Source organism: Saccostrea echinata, unplaced genomic scaffold (assembly GCF_033153115.1).
Source record: "Saccostrea echinata isolate AGI-Se365-2 ecotype Australia unplaced genomic scaffold, CSIRO_AGI_Sech_v1 ptg000033l, whole genome shotgun sequence".
In the NCBI taxonomy this organism is placed as follows: Eukaryota; Metazoa; Mollusca; class Bivalvia; order Ostreida; family Ostreidae; genus Saccostrea; species Saccostrea echinata.
In genome coordinates, this window is record NW_026889782.1 from 32,252,011 (window position 1) to 32,276,428 (window position 24,418).

At 34.7% G+C, this 24,418-nt stretch overlaps 1 protein-coding gene across 1 annotated transcript; it reads left to right on the forward strand.

The window, feature by feature from the left end:
• The first annotated feature begins 1,221 nt into the window (after window positions 1-1,221).
• Window positions 1,222-13,597, forward strand: LOC133199172 (uncharacterized). Its single transcript, XM_061335028.1, has 11 exons — window positions 1,222-1,393; window positions 2,959-2,992; window positions 3,431-3,598; window positions 5,465-5,577; window positions 6,552-6,669; window positions 8,010-8,227; window positions 8,506-8,553; window positions 10,815-10,929; window positions 11,214-11,867; window positions 11,982-12,023; window positions 12,108-13,597. Exons 1-11 carry the CDS (start codon window positions 1,298-1,300, stop codon window positions 13,124-13,126), a joined length of 2,625 nt encoding a protein of 874 aa, XP_061191012.1. The 5' UTR covers window positions 1,222-1,297; the 3' UTR covers window positions 13,127-13,597.
• Window positions 13,598-24,418: the final 10,821 nt, after the last annotated feature.

The window sequence follows — 24,418 nt, forward strand, 5'->3', positions numbered from 1 at the left end:
ATTTTATATTTAATTCAAAAGAACTTATGAAATTGTTTTTCATGTTCGAAGCCATTGAAGCCTTTCAGACTTTTGATTCTTAAGTTATGAACCCAGGGTTTATGTTTAGGATCAAAAATATTTTGCATTCGACTTTTCTAAGTTTTTTCCTGTTTTTTCTCTACCCATCTTTCAAAAACCTACCTACCTATTCGCAAAAAACAAACAAGCCAAAAACTAAAAAACAGACTTTAAACTCATGAAAATGACGTCATTACAAGGATTTGAATTATTATTTATTTTTTCTCGCAGAAATATCTTTTCTTTGGCAAAATCAACATAGTAAATGCTTAATATATACCTTATAAGATATATAGTAGGCAAATGTTTAGAGCAATTGACAGAATTCATAGATTTCGACCAGAATTATCAATTTCACGAGTCCTTAATTTGTTTGTTTTTTTTCTGATATGGGGTGTCAAAACCAAAGCTTATAGATTCATTGGCCCTCTGATAAGAGAGATAACTCTCACTGAGATAAATGACTATTATTCCTTAATAAAATTATCAAGTTGAAAGACCGGTCACGGTAGTCTAGTGGTAGGGCGCTCCTTTCGTGATCGGGAGGCCCGGGTTCGATTCTCGTTCGCCGCGCCGCGTCAAACCTAAGACGTAAACATAGGCAGTGACTGTTCCTTCGCCTAGCGCCTGGCACTAGAAGTGGAAGTCATGGGTCTTTCGGACGAGACCTTAAAAACCGAGGTCGCGTGTCACGGTAGGCGTTGGCACGTTAAAGAACCCTCACTGCTCAATGGCTCTGGATTCCGAGTATAGGTCTAAATTTGAAGCCCTTCACCGGTATATGGTGACGTCTCTCTATGAGTGATATATTCTCGAATTGGACGTTAAACAATATACAATCAATCAATCAAGTTGAAAGCCATTTTTATAAAATTTTGCCATGCAAGGTATGGTGAAATTGAGTGCAATTTAGTTATAAATTTAATTTCTTGTGGAAAATTGAATACTTTCAGTCCTTTGAATAATTTCAGTACTTTGATTAATTACTACGTACAGTTGCTGAGATAAGGTAGAAGTGTTTTTCCGTCCGATCTAGCAGCTCTATGCGACGTTTCCGGCTGCTCGGCCCTTTCCGTTGATAGTAACGCTGTTCATTTATGATATAACCGTCGTACTCATCCTCGCCACAGTAGATTCTTTTGTGATAAATGGCCGCGGTACTCAAGAGTTTAAATCAGATAAATGACGCTCTACTTTTTCTGCTTTTATTATTCATTGGAAATGCTCGGGAGAGGAGATGGGACCACTTACTCGTGTGTTCCTCTTGACTGTGAGCTGTATCGCTGTTATTGATACCAGAAGGGTATCGGAGAAGTATTGTACCTTAGTCCAGGTAAGTCAGTAGAAACCTAAGGCGGATCAAGCGGGGAAAGGGGGTTGTCTGATCACGATATAAGAATTAATATATTAAAAAAATATATATTAATATATTAAAAAAAACATTTTTTTTAAAGAAATAATACTTGTGCCATACAGACACGGAAGCAATATGGGGGGGGGGGGGGGAGCCAGAAATTCCTTGCTGAGCAAAGAAGAAAATAAAAGGATCATCGGGTTATCATAATCATCATCATTGTTATTATTTTGAATGTTGTTGTTTTTGTTGACGGGGAGCAATTGCATATTTATAAATTCATTGTTTAGGATATGTTGGATGCACCCACCCCCATTTCTTAAGGGCCTGCGATGATCTGCTTATGATTAGTGAATTTATATAGTAGTTAATAACTACACCGTCAGCATTTATGTTTGAAAGACAAAAAAAAATTAAAATCATTGGGGAAAAATTTAACGAAACAGACAAAAAGCAGACAAGTTCTTAGATACTGACAAAAAATTCTATTTACTATAAAATCATATGTTTATTACAAAGAAAGCAAAAGTGCTCAAAAAAAAGTCCTTGGAATTGTGTTTTTGCTTCCTTTAATTTTGCTGATTTGCAGCAACGGGAAATACTGGCACTTGACACCAATAATAAGTACTTAAGATAGTCCATAATATTATTCTGCGAACTGAAAATCGCTGCCTGTGACGTATATGTTCACTGATTTTAAATAATGATACGCTATGATGTTTTTGTGGTTTTTCTCTTTGAGGAAATCATGTTAGATTCTGAGAATTTGCACTTAAATATTATAAAGCGCTGTGATTTCTGAAGAGATATTCTACCTTATCTAATTTAATTTAAACATTTTTTATTTACAAAAGTGAATGGGTTTGGATAGCAGGCTCAGCCTATTTTAGCCTTTTGTCTTAGCCTTCTATTTAATTTGACGATTATAACATAAAACGAAACAAAAAACAAACAACCCAACAAAACACACAAACAAACAAACGAAAACTACTGTTGCAAAAGTAAACTTGTCTTCTTTTATTAACCCACCCTTATTCCGTGGTCCTTATATTAAGGAAGTTTTTATTTATATTTATTTTATAAAAGATTATAGTTGTTACTTAGACACCTTGCTTGACAGCTTAAAAAGTAAAAAGTAAAACAAAATATTAAGGGGGTGCAGCGGATGTGCTTATTTTTAGAGTATTAAAACCTTTTTAAATAAAATAAAACTCTCTGTATAAAATTATAAGAAATCGCATAAAACATATTTGTGTGTGAGTGTTGGGGGGGGGGGGGTACTTAACAATTGTTTATGGTGTGAAAAATCATATATCATTTTTTGGATGAATGTGTTGTTGTAGACATCCGGCTTCCTTAAATAAGGAATAATAATCTTTTTTTTTTTTTTTTTCAAATAGTATTTTTGACTATATATGTTGGATAAGTGATGCAAAAACAATTTTTACTTTAATGATAGACAGACTTTAGAAATTAGATATGAAAATGATATTAATTCGTTCGTTAATTTATTCATGTTTCACTATCTACTTTTGTGTTTTTAGTCTGGAGAGAAATGCAGAGCGGTGTTCTATACAGGTATGAAACTCTCTCTCTCTCTGTTTCTCTCTCTCTCTCTCTCTAATATAGTTGTTATCTCAAGAGAATCCCAGAGCTATTGGTTAGTAAAACAAAATGTTTCTTTTCTTTATTTTTTTATTTTCTTTTTTTTTTTTTTTTTTTTTTTTTTTTTTCTTTTTTTGTTTACCAAATAATTCTACACCAACACATAAAAGCAAATTCTTCAAAATTGATACACATCAAATGAACTTGATTTCTGTATTAAATTACAACTCCCATGGGTGGATACAGGATTATCACTGTCAATTACTTGGGAGGGGGGGGGGGGCAGTTTTTAAAACTAAATCAGAAACAATGCTTGTCCTTAGTAAGAGTTCAGTGACAGTCTGGTAAAGATTTGGGGTGGGGGGGGGGGTTAATTTTTTTCACCTTCAACAGATCAATTTATTTAAGTAGAATGCACAGCAGAGTTCCTTCAGAGGGAGTATCCGGGTCTTTATTACCATGGCAACACTACGATGGCGGCTCCTAACCTCACAATAACAACCACGGACAAAAGTTACGGGAGAGGACCGGAAGTCAAATGGTACTCGGAAGTTGACGTCATCATTCGACCAGATTCAAGTAATTGTTTTATTATGTTTGAATAAAGAAGGAAAGGAAAGTAAAAGATAAAAAGAATGTTCTACTTATCACAGCTGAAAAAGATGTACATCATTTTAATTTTAAAAAGTTGTATATATATATATATATACTTAAATAAATGAAAACAGAATGCTACAGTCCAAATTAAATAAAATCTTTACTGTTAGCGCTTTCAGCCATGTTGGCTCTTCAGACAGTTATAACAGTTATAGCCAACATGGCTGAAAGCGCTAACAGTAAAGATTTTATTTAATTTGGACTGTAGCATTCTGTTTTCATTTATTTAAGTATTTTTTACTGTACCAAGAATTTAACTTATCAACGTATATATATATATATATATATATATATATATATATATATATATATATATATATATATATATATATATATATATATATATATATATACTAATGATATGATGGGGACGCTTTGTTCGTTTATTTTTTAACATTGAGAGAACTTGTTTGAGAGACGTGAGTTACTGTAAGTTTGGATTTCATGAATTATCAAAAAGTTCGCGGACTGACTCCATTAAATTAATGCTATGTTAGTGGGAAAATGATTTCCAAAAGAAATCTTATGTAGAAATAATTAGAGCAAATTCCAATATATCTTGCCAGTCTTGGCAAAATTTGACAGAAATGACTCTTTACTAAGACAATTTTGAACAGGAACAATAGTCATTTATCCCAGTGAGAGTTATCTCTCTTATCAGAGGGTCAGTGAACTTTAATCAAGGGTTCGAATTTAACTTTTGTAAGCACTGGTCCGTACGGACTTGTGTCTTCCAGTTTTCACTAGTCTGCAAAGCATTTGACTAGTCCACCTTTTGTCTTACGATAAAGATAACATACCCATGATAAACCTTCTTTGTTACTTTACCCCCCCCCCCCGATCTACTTTTATGAGATAAAATTATTTTTTGAATACAAAATTGAATTCTAATTCATCTGTAGCTAAAAAAAAATTGCAAGGTATTAAACATATAAATATTTTTTTTTAATTAGATCATTATGAAAAAAAATAGTTAAACTTAGCAGTGATATACTTTTAAAAAAAAATTCCCAGAAATGTCAGTAAACAGAGTATCAAAAAGTGTCAATAAACAATTAAAACAATGAATAAATGTTTTTATGAATTGATTGTATCACTGAGTGAGAAAGAAAAAAAAAATGGAGAAAAAGGTTGGTTGACATTTTTGGGGCATTGCTGGTATTAGTCTCACCCCTGACCTAATTATGTCTATAATATTACAGAATGACAATTGTCTTCATAACTGTGATCTGTGTGATTAAATAATTTTCTAATAATGTTTATTCCTTTTGTATCCTTACAAATCATCTGTGAGCATTTACCAGATGTGTTGCAACAATAACTTAATTATAACTTTTTATTGCTTGAAGATATATATATGTTACGATTTTGGGAACTTGCAGGCTGTAAAAACAGCTTTAAAACATACAGAAATTTTCAATACATTTACTATAATTTAAATAATCTAAGACGATTTTGTGAATGTTAATAATAATGCACTTGGCAGTTAACCTCTCCCTGACGGCCATCTTCTCGTGAAAATCTGTTGTTTTAATTTTTTGGCAAAATCGTCTCTGGTAATGCTAGCAACTTATCTAAAGCTTGTTATTGTTGATAAAACTGCAGGCTCTTTTGCTTAAACAGGCATTCATTTGAAAGAAAACATTGAGGAAAAAAATACTAAGATTAAATTTATAGTCGGCTTTTTCACAAGTCCGTACGGACTAGTAGTACATGAACTTGACTCAATTTTTACTAGTCTCGGACTTCCGGACATGAGCTAATTTCGAACCCTGTAATCTCTTACAGATTCTACGACGAAAATCCACGGATTTGAGGTGTGGATCCAGTCGATTGAAGGAACACGTTGTATGGTGGTGACTCTCTCTGATAATGGGACGTTGTCAGATATCAATTCAATGGTGAGTTTAAAGGTCCATAATGAGAGAATAGGTCATGAGCCAATGCGCAATGTGTTAACAGTTCACGGGTGAGTATTGAGTGTACGTATACGTGTAGGTCAGAGGTCAATGATGAGCATAGGTAACAGCTCAGTGGTTAGAGTATAGGTCATGGGTCAATATTGACAAGTCAATTGTTGGTGTATAGGTTATGGTCAATAATTTGTATAGATCACGGGTCAATGGTTAGTGTGAAGGTCACAGGTCAATGATGAGCATAGGTAACAGGTCAATGGTCACTGTATAAGTCCCGGTTCAATGGTTAGTTTGTAAGTCACGGGTCAATAATAGGTGTATAGGTGTCAATTATGAGCATAGGTAATAGGTCAGTGGTTAGTGTATAAGTCACGGGTCAATGATGAGCATTGGTCCCGGTTCAATGGTTATTGTATGAGTCACGGGTCAATGATGAACATAGGTCCCGGTTCAATGGTTAGTATATGAGTCACGGGTCAATGATGAACATAGGTACCGGTTCTCTCTTAGATAAGTTAGCGTCCGGCTCCTGCAACAAGTGTCAAACCCTGACTACTATTTAGGCATAGTGCATGCAAAGTACAACACTATTATATCTGTACATCGACGAAAAACAAAGTAATTAATAACTAACCACAATTAAAAACCTCTGTAGAATGATTAAGTGGATTAATGTACATGTACGTATAATTATGTACATTTTGTGTTTATTTCCACTCCACCGCGCAAATTCAAAATTTACATCAGGATTAATGTACCGATCAGGAAAAAATATTTTTGCTCTGAAATTATCATATAAGTTAAGCCGTACAAACTCGAATTTACATTTTTTTTTTACACTTATTCAGTGAATAAAGTAATTTTTAAAAAAAAACTGTACAAATCATATAAAGATTGGAAGGATAATTTATATAAGTATTGCCCCAAACAAATTTTAATTCAGTGTTTTCCATTTTCAGAGAGGAATAAATGTCTCGCTGAAACTTCGGATGTCCGCCAACATCACTGTGTGGCAACTTCCCAAATCAGCATCTTCTTCTCCGGCTAGAAGCTTGATCCGCGCCGGAATAAACCGAGGTAAGGTACTACTTCCCAAGTCTCCAACTTCTCTTCTATATAGTTAGAATTTTGATCCACCGAGAGATAAAGCAAGATAAATAAATCTCCAAAGTCACCGGTTTCTCCTCTAGCTAGACGCTTGATCCACTTCGGGATAAACCGAATTAAGGTAAAACACCTCCTGTGGTAAGATAAAGCAAAGTCCTCTCCATCTAAAGGCTCGATCCACGCCGGAATAAACCTGGATTAGATACAACTTCCAAAACCAGCAGCTTTTCCTACAGTTAGAAGCTTGATCCAGGCTAGGATTACTCTGGAACCAATTTTAACCAATGTGCATTCATGTATAAAAGTGAATAAAAGAATTGATTTTCATGGTCTCGCTCCCCTTGGGCCTAAGGGATGGGGCAAAAAGCATCAAAATTAATTCAATCTTCAAAAATCTTCTTCTTTACCATGGACCTCAAGCAATCAAACTGTTGGCATGATGTAATAAGCATTGAGTCCTCTAAATTATAAAATTCATATCCTCGGGGTAGGGGGCTCTGGAGTTAGGGTCGGGATCCGTTGATCTTATAGTGAAAATGCGTACATTTTTTAAAATCTTCTCTGTTCTGTGTTCATTATTGTTTTGATTGGTCTGCATGGTAATAATGTCAAGTTATGGGAATGTATTAGCACTGGCAAGTACAGGCAAGTAAATAGATCAACTTTAAACTGAGTATAAGACTAAGTATTTTACTGATTCCTGACCATCTTATTTTGATTTTGGGAAACTCATCTATCAGTTTATTTTTTTTTATTTATACTCGTAATCCCTGGTTCCTTTACAGTATTTTTTCACGCAGATGACCGTTAAGACCCCTTGACATCTTCTTTTGCATATGTTTATAATATTGATTTACCAGACTATTAACAATCGCTCCTTCCCCCGATGCCCAAGAAGAGTATCAGGTGTCTGACAGATTAATCAGTGCATGATAAATACCATTATGAATTGTAAACTGAAAATAAAGTTGTGAAAGTTTTATTAATTAATATCTGCTTATATCAGTGGGGAAAATTTAATACGTGTACTCAGTGTATACTTATAAATAATTATAGCGAAGTCGTACATGTAACAATATGCGACGTTATCCACTCAAATACTCTAATGTCTATGTGAGTTTTTAAGAAGTTTAATGGTGATTCATTATGTAATTGTCATTGTTTCTGAACGTAATTCTATGTATCAAAAGAAAGAGAAGAAAGTTCTCTTTTTAAATCAGTGGAAATCAGAAAATGTGATAATTTTCATTTAAGCCTGGTTTTACATCGCATGCACGTTTATAGTTATAGAAACATAATTTTTTTTAAAGAAATTCCAACCGAAAACTCCTCGCTCTGGTACAGTGAGATCTTATTCAGAAACAAGTCACGCGACCGAATCGTGGAGGTTCAGTTTCAGTCAGCTCCAGAGAACTATGGAATAAAGTATTACAACATACAACTCCGGAGAGTCACACAACTCACCACCAGGGGCGCTAGTTATCGCACCACCTCCCACTCCTGGATGGAATACGTCCGCTCCCCGTGGGTAAGTGTGACATAAACAAGTAGAGAAATTGGACGCCCTTTATAATCTTTAACTTTACCGGCGGAAATTAGCTTATAAAGCAAGTCAGTTTATCGAGCAATATGCATTTGACGGTTTAATGACGTAGTACACAAATTCGATATGCAGTCTGTATTTTTTTTTTCTTCTTTTTTTTTATCTTTCGCTAATTAACTTCTTACATCGATGAAGTACATAAACATCCCGATATCTGAACATAAATCTTAAATTCTAACATATTTCCTTTTTTTTTCTTAAAGGTCTACGTCAAATTTAGGGACGTGAAGCCAGGGACATACGATGTAATGGTTGGTATAACTAGGTGAATTTTGTTAGGAGGAAGTGGGTATCATTATGTGAAAGTCGGTACAAAGAAATGAAAGTTTGTTTTGTAAGGAATTTCGGTATAATAAAGTAAATATTGATACATTAAAATGAGGTGAGAGAAAAGGATTTTATGATTAGGGAAGAGTCGGTACATTATAATGACGTCATGTTTTGTATAAGTACAAATGTACTTTTAATACTGGAAAGGGTAATATGATTTAATGAAAAACGGCAAATGAAGTGATGGTTAAGTGTATTGAAGGGTGGAGTGAATAGGTTAAAGTAAAGGTTGATTTATTGAAAGGTGGAGTGAATAGGTTAGAGTAAAGGTTGGTATATTGAAGTTAAGGATGCTGTATAATTAGATAGAGGTCGATGTGATAAAGTAAGAATTGTTATAACGATGTAAAGGTTGGCTTATTATTAGAGTTTAGTTAAACCGAATGAAGAAATCGGTATAAAGAAGTGACGTTTGGTTGAATTATTTGAATTGGTCATATAAGAAGTGAAGTTTGGTTTAACTAAGTGAAGGGGTTATATAAGAAGTGTAGTTTGTTTTAACTAAGTGAAGAGATCGGCGTACTTGAGTGCGGTTGAAAAAAAAGAAGAAATGAAGCGGTTTAAAGTAAGGAAGTTTATCCACACTTCAGACGTAATGTCTTACTACCTATTCAAAAACTGGTGTAAATTAAATATGGATTCTAAAAAATTGCAAAGAAAATTTTCAAAAACTGTCAATATGTTTCAAACATCAAAAGCATCAAAACATATGACTTTTCTATGCTTTTTATTTAAAATCAATCCTCACATCTTATTAAACAGCAGGCTTTTTGACATCATAGACAACTGCTTTCTCAATGAAATTGGAATTCGTAAATTTTCATATCTTGTGATTTGTCATCTATTACTATGTCTAAAATTATTCTGATACAAGTACTCTGAAGTTGATATTATAAAGGATGCTGAACTTCCACATAAACAATGTCCAAGTCGTCTCTTGAGACCTGGTCTTCAAACAATATCTGTTGGAATATGGGTACTAATTATGACCCTTTATCCTGCAACTACCCCTTGCATTGACCTAATAAAGGTAACCTAACAAACCAAAGCTTTATTCGGTCAATGCCCTAATAAAGCCTCGTCCATGTTAGTCCGAAATATCTGACGTTTTCCTGGCTTTTTTACGATTTTGATATTTTACGTGCCAGGAAAACGTCAGAACCGGCGCCATTACGAAAACTGGAAATTCGCCGCCTCCAACTGGAGGCGGCATTCTCGGGTTGATTTTCGATACTTGCGAACCGAATTACATGCTGAATTCACAACTTATCAATAGAACAATGCCTTTAGTACTCATCAACATCGTTTTTATGGTTTGTTTACAAAATATACAGCCCGGTGAAAACATTTTATCAGACCCTCGAATTTTGTTTACAATTCGTGCATTTTAAAATCTTGCAAGACCTGTATCGAAATGTAGAGTGATCTTTCCTTTTCATCGATATTGGTGAGTATTAGAAGCATTGTGCTATTGATAAATTGTAAGTTCGGCATTTAATTCAGTTCGCAAGTATCTAAAATCAGGTCCGATTGAAGACGGCGAAATTTCCAGTTTTCGTAATGGCGCCGGTTCTGACGTTTTCCTGGCACGTAAAAGACCAAAATCGTGAAAAAAGCCTGGAAAACGTCAGATATTTCGGACTACGTCCATGTATTCCGATGTTCTAAAAGCAATGTGACGTCATACACATTTCAATGTTTACGCCGTGGTATCTTAGTTTCAACTGCAGAGATGTACCTAAATCAGTTGAAAATAGCTCGTTTTGGAGGTCTGATGTAAAAATATATTGCAGGATAAACAATATACATGGATGCTGTCTTGAAATATAAGCGATATTTGGGTCGGGTCGAAAACGTGATAGGGGCTCGGCAAGCCTCGCCCTCTATCACGTTTCTTACCCTCGCCCAAATATCGCCTTGTATTTTATAATTATTAGCCGACCTGGTTTTTTGTATTCACATAAAACAGAATTTATTCAAAAACTTTTACATGAGGAGAAGAATGCTGTGGCCTTCGACTGGAAAATGAGATATATCGACGACGTTTAATCAATTAATAAAAGTTACTTTCATTTATATGTCGACTTTATATATCCCAGTGAACTCGAAATTAAAGGCACAGAACTTTAGTTGTATATTGGTAATTTTGTATAAAGTTTTTTCGTTGACCTCTGACCTGTAGGTGGAGCCTTATGATGACCTTGAGAAGAGCAAAAATAACACGTGTCGCTGTAAGAAGTCTGCTAAGTGTTATCCATGTAGAAGCACACGGAGCCCTATTTTTACCATTACAGAAAGTAAGAAATTAGAGAGGATAAATGCTAAAAGCAGGCGATTTTTTATTTTTGAAAAAAGTCCATTGAAATTCACGGGAGAGGGAGGTTTGAAGTCAATGACAAGTTATTTTAGGAATTTGTAATGGGAATTGAATTGAATCTATCTTTGAAGTGTTCATTTTGAGCATCCAAGATGGACTTGTTTGCTGTCTTGTTGTTTTTGGGTTCATTATTCTCACCCCTAGTCGTTGTAGATAAAAGTCAAACGTTTCAATTCAATATTATCAAATTACTGTTTTATTTAGCTCCATTGTATACCACTGATGCCGAGATAAAGACGTCTGTAACGATGCTCTCCTTGACCCCATCTGACCTCCAAAAATCGGTTAATAAACTAACGTCCTCTAACCACACAACTGTCATCAAAAAACAAGACCAGATCTCTGATGGGGCCCAGTCAGCTGGCGACATCACTGTCATCGAAACTCCATACAAGTCTTTCAATCCACACTCAAATGACGGTCCAACTCTCATCAAAACTCCAAACAGGGTCTCCAATTGGTCCCGGTCAACAGATGGTACAAATGTCACGAAAACTCCAAATGGAATCTTCAATAGGCCACACTCAGCTGATAGTACAAGTCTCATCAAAACTCTTAACAAGATTTCCAATAGGGTCCGGTCAACTGATGTCCCATCTGTCACCAAAACTCCGTACGAGATTATCACTAACCCAGTGGTACCCCTCAGACCGTCTTCTATTCTGAATCCCAGTTTGTCTGAAGTGTCCGAAAATAATAGCCATATGGGGAGGAATTTTGAGGCGGATGTCGAAGATTCTGGTGGATCACAGCTGAGCGGGAAAGAGTGGGAGATCCCCGTCAGTGTTTTATCTGTGTTAGGGATTACTGTTGGGGCAGTATTGTCTATCTTTGCTGTGGTCAAGTTCAGAAGGAGAGGTAAGTGAACTCAGTTTTTTTTTCTTTTTATTCATCTATCAATCTTTGTAAAAATCCTGAAATAAGCCATACTTAACTTAAATACACTTACTCACCTTGATTTTCTTTTCACAGGTCAATTTGTTGTCTCGAAATCAAGCTCTGCCATTCAACCACGTAAGTATATACGCTCAGTGGAATTGCTGTCGAATGTCATCATAATACGTCTGATAAGCATGTCCCTATCATCCTCTTTTTCAGGAACCGAAACATCTGTGTTGATCGTGCATGACATTAAACACTCCGAAGATGCCGAAGGCCTGATGAGTTTGATAATCAAGGACCTACATATTAGCGTGGAGAATGTGCTGTTTCCCAACAAAAGCAGCTTGATAAACAACTCAGATTTTTCCATATTTGTTCTCTGGATGAATCCACGTTCGTTTACAAAGTTTGAATGCAGCTTTTTGAAAGACAAAGAAATACCTTCTGTGGCGCAGACTCATCTTCAGAGTCGATTTGTCGTCGTTGAATCAAGGAATGCTGAACGTCCTATCCTGCCGAGGATACAATATTGGACAAAGTTTGTCTTAGACACGGAACTGGACTTGTTTCTCGAATTTCTGCGTAACAACACAAAAGAAGAGCTGCAGAAAAGCTGGACAGCCGATCAGCATGTTAGTACTGAAATACCAGAGAAATCCAACGCGATTCCGGTACCATACAATCGAATGGACTCGGGTATCCATAGTGAATACGAAAACGAAACTGATTATCCTTTCTTTGAGGACAAAAGCCACGAGGAATATGCAAGTATTGCAGCTGTTACCATAGGAGAATATCAGATGGGTGTACCAGTTGGACATCCAAATAAGGTCACAGCCTCGTTTCCACAGTTGAATCTTTCAAATTCAACAGTTGCTAAAAATGTGAGTATATCGAATGGACGTGGACAAATTCATGATATTTCACGATTGAACACAAGAGAAAGCTTTATTCCTCCGGAGACCACGTCCTACTATGATGCAGACGGCAGTCTTTTTTCGGAAGCAATTATGCTCTTCAACGAACGAAACATAAAGCAAACGGGACCTTCCGAAGATCCCCTCTCTCTGATTGAGGAGAACGTGGGTACGCATTGCAACTCGACGAATCGTCGAATAGAAACACCTGTCTGCTACCAGAACATGCTCGGATTTGACGACGAGGAAAGGGAGTCGGAGGATGAGGAGAGATTTATGGATAAAGACACAATCAGTGTCGGAGGCCAGAGCTGTTAACCGTCAGATTTAATTTGTCTACCTCAATATTTGATCCCTACCATAATGTACGGGGACTTGCCTCCATAACTGGTTTTCCAATACACACAGGCACGTATTTCTGTAACTGATACACTATTGACAAACATACGGGGACTTATTTCAGTGACTGTTATATATAATCTACTGCCAATATATATACCGGTACCTACCTCCTTAAACTTCTTACAACGTACCCTACCATCCAATATTTTCAGGTACCTCTATGTTATGACTTATTCCCTACCATCCGATATATACAGAAACCTCTACTGTTGTAACTTGTACCCTACCATCCAATATATACAGAAACCTCTACTGTTATTTTAGCATTGAATTCTTATTTTTGCCGGTCCTATAACACACCTGGCCGTGCCGACAAATTGAATACCGCGCGTTAACGCGGTATGATAATTTGTCGGCACGGCCAGCTCTGTTGTAGGACCGACGACATCCAAAAATAAGAATTCAATGCTTATATTTACTTTCTTTGATTTTCTCTATTTATAATTGTTTATTTCGTTAATCTTTATTATGAATTTAGTGCCTGCAAGAACTGGTGTGCTTCATTGAAGTAAGAGCCGTTTGTGACTTTGGAAAGTTAAATAACGCAAATGAACATTGCGAGAAAAAAAAGACGAATTCATTTTAAGCGCACATTTATTATATTTTACGTTAATTTATCAGGGTAGTTGATTTTTTTTTTTATTAAATTGAGTCAAAACAATATACATTTTGGTGTTTCTAGATATTGAAAATGCATATAGTTCCTGCTGTGTATTTTACCGCGCGGTGACAAGGTTTTGCCTGTGTTATAAAGATTCGAAAGTCGTAGATTTTTAATGGATTTCATAAAGAAAATTACACTGAATGTAAATATAACTTATTCCCTTCCATCCGATATAAACAGGAACCACTTGTACCTCCTTCAATCATCCAATATAGAGGAAGCACCCCCTACTAATATTGGGTTAAAGGATGTATTCACTATTACAAAAGAATTGACCTATAGGAGAGAACAATTTCCCGGAAAAAGTGACATTTAAAAATCAATCTTTATTTGTTGTTTTTTACCATATATATGTCTAGATTTTTCAAATTTGTATTTTACAAGTAAAATTTTTTATTTACAACTTTACAATAAACCTCCAAAATTGGCCGAAACACCATTTTGTCCGTCAAAGCGTTGATTTTTGCATGAATTTTGGCCTAGAAGTCCTTCAGGGCAGGCCTGCCCCCAAATGAAATTGTGATATTTTGATAGGTTGGGATGTAAGGAATAATTTAAGATAGGATTTTTTTAGGGGCACCCCTGCCCTAGGGTCGAAATCCACAAAAAACCTACAAAAAATAAGTAAACTTGATTTTGACTATCTGCTTCAAATTTATACCTTTTGATCTTATAGTCAGAATAGCTCAGTTGATATATGAGCTGACTGTTATATCGGTGGTACTTTCTTTTTAAAATCGGGGTTCGAATCCACCTGGTGCCACACTTTTATAGTTTTAAATTTTCGCCTTTTCAAAGACTATTTTAAATTTTTTATAGGCTTGTTTATTTTCCTTCAATTATCTATCCTTTCTGCATTTCCATTCTTGATATAAGAAACACTAGAGAGAGAATCCAATGTACAGTTGTCAGTCAGGCGGAACAAATCTCAGTATAAGCACACTTTCCCCGAGGACAAGAATAACTCACTCTGTGTTACTCGACGATACAGGTATTCTCGGCAGCATTGAGCTACGATGAATTTCAATTGTATACATGTATATTCCTTAGAATTTAATCACATTGCTTTTATTTTTTCTGTGCTACTAGTGCTTGTCTGGGTTACATGTAATATGTTATGTATTGCTTGAATTATTTGAGCTTAATACATGCATATTTAGAATAACATACATGTACTTTTGCTATCAGTCAATGTTCTAAGATCTTAAGTTTTGAAACAGTAGGTCTACATATATCAGTAACTGTACTCCCTTGGATTTCATTTAGGCCTATATAATTTGCACACATTAATGGCATGTTTTATTATATCCAGCGGAAATGTGTTGTAAAATAAATAGCCTAGACATAAAGAATAGAATTCCAGAGACAGTAGACATTACCATTATGTACAATGAGAAGTAAAGAAAAATATCAATTATTACATTTGGAGATAACAAACTCAGAATATCAATGAAAGTGTTCCTCCTACCTTTACTCACTAAAATAAAGATTATGAAAAACAAATTGTTACATGTATTCAGCCTAATGTCATTAATCGGAACGGAAATCCACAAGCTTTTTGTAGAGAAAAAAACCAAGCCCGGCCCTATAGGTCAGTTCCCTATTTATATAGAAGTGAACCTTTCTTTAGATATGAATTTGAAATGGTTACACAAACATATTTAGCCTAACATTATTTTCCTCTGTACAACCTTCCTTAAGCGAGTTTGAAAAAGCTACTAAAAATGCCTTTTTTTGGCAAAAGGTTTCAGATTATTGTATTGGAAGTAAAGACATACATTGTGGAATCATATTATATCATTGGGGGGGGGGGGGGGGGCAAACAAAAATTTATTGTTTCGTTAGGATATAATTTCGTGAAAAAAGATTCAGTCATTTTATGCATGGATAGCTATCGTTTGCTGGGATGTCTGTAGGTTCGTTATCTTCACCTTTTACATTTCATTGTTATAGGCGCGGATCCAGGCAACAACTTATGGGTGGGATTCCTGTTTTGTCATGTATGAATTTAAATTGACAGCAGTTTAATACAAAGAAAAACCGTTGAGTTTCTTTTATAGGTGTGAGAAGATGTATAGTTAGATATATAATTAAAATATACTTATATAGATGTATAATTAGGGCAATATGATGATCTCAGGTTAGCATATATGCAAAGCTGGATCTGCGCGAATGTTTTGTTTTTTTTAGTTTCAATCATATTTTTTTCGAAAACATCTTTATTTTTGTACATCATTTTTCATGCCAGTATTTTCTTGAATTTATCATTTACACTTTTGCACTGATTATTTTATGAACAATGGTTTTTAATTTATCGTCAACACGTTAAGTTAGTAACGTTTTTGTAAATTTACTTTGTCATTTCCTTTAAAAAAAAATTAAGTACTGTGTCATTCCTATATCTTTATGCACTTATAAGTAGAAGCAATTTTTTGTTATTTCAGAAAATTTCTGACTAGATATTTGGGATTCTGTTTTGTTTAAGTCTTGACTTTTTTATGCAGCTGTTTACATATGTTGGAGTATATGTTTGTCTAATAAATCTTCTTAATTGAAAGCTTTATCATTTGTTAAGTATCACTAATTCCGGGCATTGAGTTCTAGCTATGTAACACCAGATGGCGATGTGAACTAGACTTCCTGTCATATGATGTTCTATCTTTATCTCGCAATCGGCAATCCTCGGTTGACTCCGCTACGCTCCATGTAAACCTCGGATGTGATTGGTATAGGAATATGCATCAAATCGATGTTTCAGTAATGTCAAATTACTTTGTGATTTTACTTATTGCTGTACCATCAAGAATGTTCAGTTGTTTCTTATGGAAAGAAGCGTTGCATAATAAGTAAAATTTACTGATTTTTAAACATTCCTCATTCCAACGAATCTACATGTCTACAGTTAAAAACTCGGATACTATCATCTAGCTTTGATTGACTGTTAAAACTATGATAAAAGCAATTTACTGCTTTTGGCGTTGTACATAATGTAACAACGCAAAATATAAGAAACTACGAAAAATGTAGTAAACCGGGGTTATTACATCTTGCGTTATTATGTTTTGCATCGAGATCAACGCAGAATGTTATAATGCAAAATGTAATAACAATTTTCTAGGATTATTACATTTTGCGTTATTACATTTTGCGTCAAGATCAACGCAAAATGTAATACGACAAAATGCTATAACACAATTTTTGGATTATTACGTTTTGCGTTGTTACATTTTGCGTCGAGATTAGGCAAAATGCAACATTGCAAAATATAATAATCCTAGTTTATTACATTTTGTGTTGTTATTACATGCATTTCGCGTTGTACATAACACAACTTCTTCATTTAATCAATTTTGAATCCCTTGGCTTTCCATATTTTGTAAGAAATACATGTAGTGAACTGTTAATTTAGATTATTCTAAACACAGTAGACATAATTGATTTCTCGAGTATAACACTAGCCATTGTTACTGTGCATTGTTCATTAAAATATCAAGTATAAATTACACAGAGCCTGTCTTATCGGCGACAAAGTCTACCAATACAGAGAGAGCCTGTGTATTGTTGATTCCTATGTCTGGAAACAATGGTCAAGTAAAGAGTTGACCAATTGTTTTGACAGAAGCTTTTCTGTTTCGGTTAGACCATAAAAGTATTATACATAGAGGTCGAATACGGGTCACCAATCTCCTCTGTAAGGGATTTAATGCTATCTTTATAAGACCATCTGTTATAATCACAACTCCTAGTGTTTGTTTAAAGAGCACACAACTTGAAGATCAAGTACCACCGTCGTATAAATTAAGTACTTTATGAAAGTGTTACATAACATCACTCGATAAGCATCGGCCTATTCCGTCACCTGCCCCTAACGATGAGGTTCATAGGTACGGAATGTACCGAGGGTTGTCGAGTGGAAATTTCAAATGACCTTCAAAATTACACGTCATATTTGTCTCTGTTTATTAAGTGTATAAATTAAAACTCAATATTACTATTATATTTTAAAATAAATTTACTTTAAACGTTTATTATTTTTATATAAAAAAAGGAATTGGTCTCTTTTTAGGTAGTTCGAAACCCATGCCTTATCAGGGGCGGATCCAAGGTTTCCTGTTGGAAATATTATCTAAATATTATAAATGACAAATAACACAAAGAGGCAATGATTATAGGAAACTTGAAGTTGATAGTTGATGGAATATGACTTATAAGGAATTTTTAAACTTTTTTGGGTTAAACTTTCTCAAATGCAAATCAAATATTTTGGTACCCAAGGTAAGGTCTTGTCTCGAGGAATATACCTGTGAAATATGAGAACCCTAGCAGCAACCATTGAAAAGATATGGAAAAGGTAAAAGTTTTTCAAAAGTAAGTCAAACATCAAGGTCAAGGTCAAATGGTAAAAAATAATGCTGCCTAAGGAAAAGCCTTCTCACAAGAAATATACTGGTGAAATATGAAAGCTGAATCACCAATCGTTCAAAAGTTATAACCAAGGTTTAAGTTTTCCAAAAGTACGTCAAACTCCAAGGTCAAGGTCATTGGATTACAATTGTTGGTATCCAAATGAAGGTCTTGTCACAAGGGTTACATATGTGAAGTATGAAAGCCCTAGCACCAACGGTTCAAAAGTTATGGCTAAGGTTAAAGTTTTCCAAAAGAAGGTCAAACTCCAAGGTCAATGGGTCAAAGTTGTTGGTATCCAAAGGAAGGTCTTGTCACAAGGATTACATATGTGAAGTATGAAAGCCCTAGCACCAACGGTTCGCAAGTTATGGCCAAGGTTAAAGTTTTTCAAATGTAGGTCAAACTCCAAGGTCAAGGTAAAAGTGTCAAAGTTGTTGATATCCAAAGGAAGGACTTGTCACAGTGATTATATATGTGAAGTATGAAAGCCTTAGCACCAACCGTTCAAAAGTTATGGCCAATGTTAAAGTTTTTCAAAAGTAGGTCAAACTCCAAGGTCAAAGGGTGAAAGTTGTTGGTTTCCAAAGGAAGGTCCTGTCAAAAGGATTACACTTGTGAAGTATGAAAGCTGTAACTCAAACTGTTCAAAAGTTATGGCCAAGATTAAAGTTGGGTAAAACGTTGTAAAACTAGGTCAAACTCCAAGGACAAAAGGTCAAATATGGTGGTACCCAAAGAAAGGTCTTGTCACAAGAAATACACATGTGAAATATGAAAGCCATAGCTCCAACCAATCAAAAGTAATGGGCAATTTTAAAGTTTTGCGGACGAACAGATAAACAGACAAACGGACGGACAGGGCAAAAACTATATACCCCCGAATCTTCGATACGGGGGCATAAAAACTGTAAGAATCGCTTATAGATTATGATTACATGACTATTCATGTATTGACAAAGACTCCGGGATAGGAAATTGGATAAAAAATCAAATTAAAAACCACAAATGTGGTAATATAAAATAAAAAAAAAAAAAGAAGCGCTTGTTTGTTTTACTTTCTATAAAACAGAATAAAATGATATTTAAGAGGAAGTACAAACTAATTCTGAATAATCTAAAATTCAGATAAATCCACAAACAAATTGATATGACTAATATTAGAAAGTCCGATTACCTAGCATTATTCGTCATATAATTAAGAATTGCCTATAGATTATGATTACATGACTATTCATGTATTGACAAAGACTCAGGGATAGGAAATTTGATAAAAAAAAAAATCAAATTAAAAACCACAAATGTAAATTGATGAAATATGAAGCCAAATGTGCCTTTTATAAGAAAGATCTGTTGTTTCCATATCTACACATACACAAACATGCATTTGATTATTGTTTACATTGGTTACAGGATAGGCTAAGTATATGAATTTTCAAAGTTTATAAATGCATGAAAGGTAAACTCATCAATATCTTCGCCCAAACCTCATCATGGGTTTCCTTACTGGAGATATCACTACAGTTTACAATGTGTGCTTTGAACATTATTGCATGCACTGGCATAAAGGGGTGGGGGTTATCGCAAACCGACTGTCGCCTTCCACCTCCCCTATTTCTAAAATGAAGAAAATGGAGATTATTGCATGCCATTTAACTCGCACCTAATACAAGTACTGTGATTTTCTGTTTTGCCCTTACACTTTTTAACTTCCACCCCAACCAAACCCAAGATCAGAGATCCACCCCTTGGTTTTATATTAGACATTAATGTTTATTTCCTTGTCATACTTTCTTCTATAAATACTACTACTCCTTCCTTATTTTCGTGTCCTTGAACTACTTTAATGAAGTCTTTCGGGATCTATAAAATAAATAAACTTGAAATATATATTTGGTTACCACTATGCATGTTAATGCATTCTGTCCTTTTACATTTTTTATTTCAAAAAAATATTTATTGCAAAAGAGAATAGTAGTGACACCAATTTTATTTCAGATAAAAATTGTGTGATGGCAATATATATACATGTATATTTATGTGTTTACACAATCAATGAACGTTTTCTTGAGAAATTCATCTTCTAGGCGTTCCAGGTAACACCAGTTTTAACTATAACCTCAGTCGCTCAGTCACTGAAAAATGCGGATAAAATCACTTAATAATAAAAGAAAGACACATTTATAAATGAAAATCAATGTGTGATTATATGTTAGTCGCTCCGTCACTGATTAAATCACTTTAAGAAAAAGATACATTGATGTGTGACTCTATCTCAGTCGGTCAGTCATTGAAAGATGCGGATTAAATCACTTTAAGAAAGAGACACATTTATAAATGAAAATCAATGTGTGAATTTATCTTCTTTCAGTAAAAATTAGTAAACATCCGTTTTAAGTTGGTAAACATCCAGTGCAAATTAGTGCATCAACATAAACTTTCCTTGTTTACATGTGATTGAAAAACACTGATAAATTCAATTTTATTACTTTCTTAAATACTAATAAAATTGGGTCAAGAAAAGTAAACAGGGCTTTTACAAAGTTTTATCAATTTATTTGTATTTTTTTTTTTATTAAAAGGTTTATCAAACTTACACACATTTGGATATAAATAGAAGTACTTGAGGTCTGACACTTCATACCTTTTTGTATTTGTTTTGTTTAATTATTATATTGTTTGTTTCTAACTGCTTGTTCGTTTGTGTGTGTGTTTTTTAAAATGTTTTATTTTATTTATTTATTTTTGTTTCTCAATCACTCTTGCACCCCAAAGCATTAACCATTAAAGTAGAACTTTACATAATTATACCAAATAAAATAAAAAACACACACTGTTTCTCCAATCTTATTAAAATCAGACTTCTCAAAATTTTACCAAAATCAATAACATCAAAACGTACGACTTTTCAACAATTTATACAACCATTCCCCACGAAAAATTAAAGTCTAGGCTTTTTACAATAAAATTGTGTAAAATAAAAACCTTTATTGAAACAGTCTCTATATCATTTAGACAGCTGCTTTTTCAATAAAAAATGGAACTCGTAAATATACTTACCTTGTCATTGGTCATTTGCAAATTTATTTTGTTAAAAACATTCTGATTATACACACAGGTACTCTGGGGCTGATATTAAAAGATGCTTGAGTTTCTGATTGACAATATCTTTGTAGTATTTGGAGATCAAGTCTTCCAACAATCTGTTGGAATTCCCAAGGGGTATCAATCTGGCCCCGTTATTAGCAGACCTATTTTTGTATTCATATGAAACAGAATTTATTCAAGATCTTCTACATAAGAAGAAGAAAACGCTTGCTGTGGCCTTCAACTCGACATTTAGATTTATCAACGGCGTAATATCAATTAACAATAGTTACTTTCATTCAGATGTTGATTCGATATATCCTAGTGAACTTGACACAAGCATTCAGAGAGTATTGCATTAGCAATACTAGTCCCCTACAGGCGAGTGTAATCTGGTTCCCGTTAAAAATTGAAAATGCCATAATTCCGTCAAAAAATCAATGAAGCGGAACGAAATGCAAAATTGATCTATAACTCATCAAGGTAAAGTCACATACAAAAATCAGCTCAATATCTGCAAGCGTTTAAAAAATTGCGGAAAACCCGGAATTTTTTTTTTTTAAAAGTCGCAATTCCGTCAAAAATCATTGAAGCGGAACGAAAGGCAAACTTGATCTGTAACTAATCAAGATTCACTGACATACCAAAAATCAGCTTAATATCTGCAAGCGTTTAGAAAATAAGTGCGGAAAACCAAGTAGGACAGACTGACAGACAGACAGAGGGACGGCTAGACGGACAGACAGTCAGTCAGACGGACGGACGGACAGCCTCAAGGAAACGTATAGTCCCCTCCGGTTTCACCGGTAGGGGACAAATAAAAGACACCACAGAGTCTGGCACATCTGTTTCGTATTTGGATATTTTACTAGGGAAACCTAACAACAAAACTTTATGATGATTAACGTGATGACTTCATATTTTTTATCGTCAACTTCCTTTATTTATGTTGCAAAACACCCTTATCACCTGCATATGGGGTTTATATCTCCCAGTTGATTCGATACATAAGAGCATGCTCTACGTACGGTATTTTTTTTAAACGAGAAAAGCTATTAACTAACAAGTTGATGAAACAAGGATATCAACAGTCTCGTTTGAAGTCATCATTTCGCAAGTTATACGGTCGATACAACGACCTCAGCAAATACAATCTATCATAAACTCAAATACTGATTGACGTTTTTCATTATACTAATTGTTAGGCCATTATTTACACACTGAAATTTCTACGGATTTTTTTCCCCCGTTTACCCGATCATGACAAGGAGCATACATGTTGCTGGTGTGACCATTCGACAGGGGTTGCTTACTCCTCCATGGCATCTAATTCGCCTCTGATGTTTTTGGAGGTCTGTGTTTGCTCTGCTTCCGAGTTATATTGATTTAATGGACTTTGGGCGTCGTTATCTCCATATTTCATTAGATCCTTGCCGTATACACTCTGCCTTCCTACTCAGTGTGTATACGGCGCGGATCTAAGACATCTTATTTTGGTTAGATTTGATGTTTATCAGGTTTATCAGTTTCAAGGAAAAACCACAGTACTTTTTCTTTATCGAGTGTGTTGGGAGTAGACCTTTTTTTCTCTAAACCCTGACCTACCACCACCCTCCATCCCCTACTATTCTTTTTCACTTTCACTTCTGTCGTCTTCCTTACCTTTTCTTCCTAGCCCCCCCCCCCCGCCCCTTTCATTTACCTGGACTACCCTCAAATAATTCAGGAGTTACATTAGCAGGCACGTAGTATCGTGTGTTTTTCTAAACAAAATTTTGCTATTGAAAGTGTTCATTGAAGGACCAGTTAGCCCCCCCCCCCCCCCAAATATTCTATCAGTAAAGTCAAACCGTCCCCTGGGTATATATTAATAAAGTGTATTTGTGGAGAAAATTGGAATAGTTGGGAAAAAAGTTGGAATCTACCCCAACCCCTCCCCCAATGAAATAGGAGTTTGGACAATTTTCCTTTTCTTCTGCTTGTCGAAGATTTTTCAGTTGTCAAAGATTATTTTTCTGCCCCCCCCCCCCCAATACACAATTTCAAAAAAAATACTTCATGCTTGATTAGTATACGGAATGAGAGAAAGAAATGTTCAAACTAATAAGAGTAAGGGAAAAAACGCGCGCCAACGATCAAGTTTGATTTGATGGTAGATAAAAAATTTAGTATGAAAAAAGTAAAGATAACGGACAGTGATCAATCTCATAAATTCAGTAAATAAAACTCCGAATCATGAAGAGGACAAAACACGAACCGCTGGACTTCAGAGGTGGGATCAGGTGCCCAAGAGGAATGAACATCCTCACTTGATCGTTCACAATGCCATGAGCCCTCTATCATTGTAAATTATATCTTTCCAGGTGTTGTGATAAATTCAAAAAATAAAAGACATTAAATTCAGATTTTTCACTATGATTAGTCTCTGATAAGAAAAGAAAACGAAATATAAACTGAATATTTCTGAAAGTGTTTTCAAGGACTTATCGCATGCTCTTAAAAATTGTAAATTTATGAATAATATTATCTACAACCTTGTTTATTAAAATACTGAATTCAGTAAACGCGTTGTTGTATGCATATCTTAACCGATATTGAGAGATGAAATTCAAATACGGCAATATGCATTCGCGAAAAATGACGTCATAGGCGACATTTCAGTGATAGAGAGATGAGGAATTGCACACTGTTAACGGAGTTATCAACGACAAACGCAGTCTCATTACAAAAAATGCTGAAAAATTTAATTCCTAAAGTGTATTTCAAAAACTATAGAAATACGAACTAGTTCTAAGGTATAAGTTTTTGTAATATTTTCGTTTTTTTTTATTCTTATCTTTCAGAATCTGTAGAATCTGTAGCCCTGATTACGGTAACGTTTTGTGATGGAGAAATTATTTTTTCCTGTCCGTCAGCCTTTGTAAACTACATGTACTTGCAAAAAAAGTTTTATAATGAAAATGAACAATAAAAAGTACTTTGATGTTAATTTTGTGAATAAAATTGGTTAATACGTGTGATAAGATGAAAAAATCAAACTATTGTGAGACAAG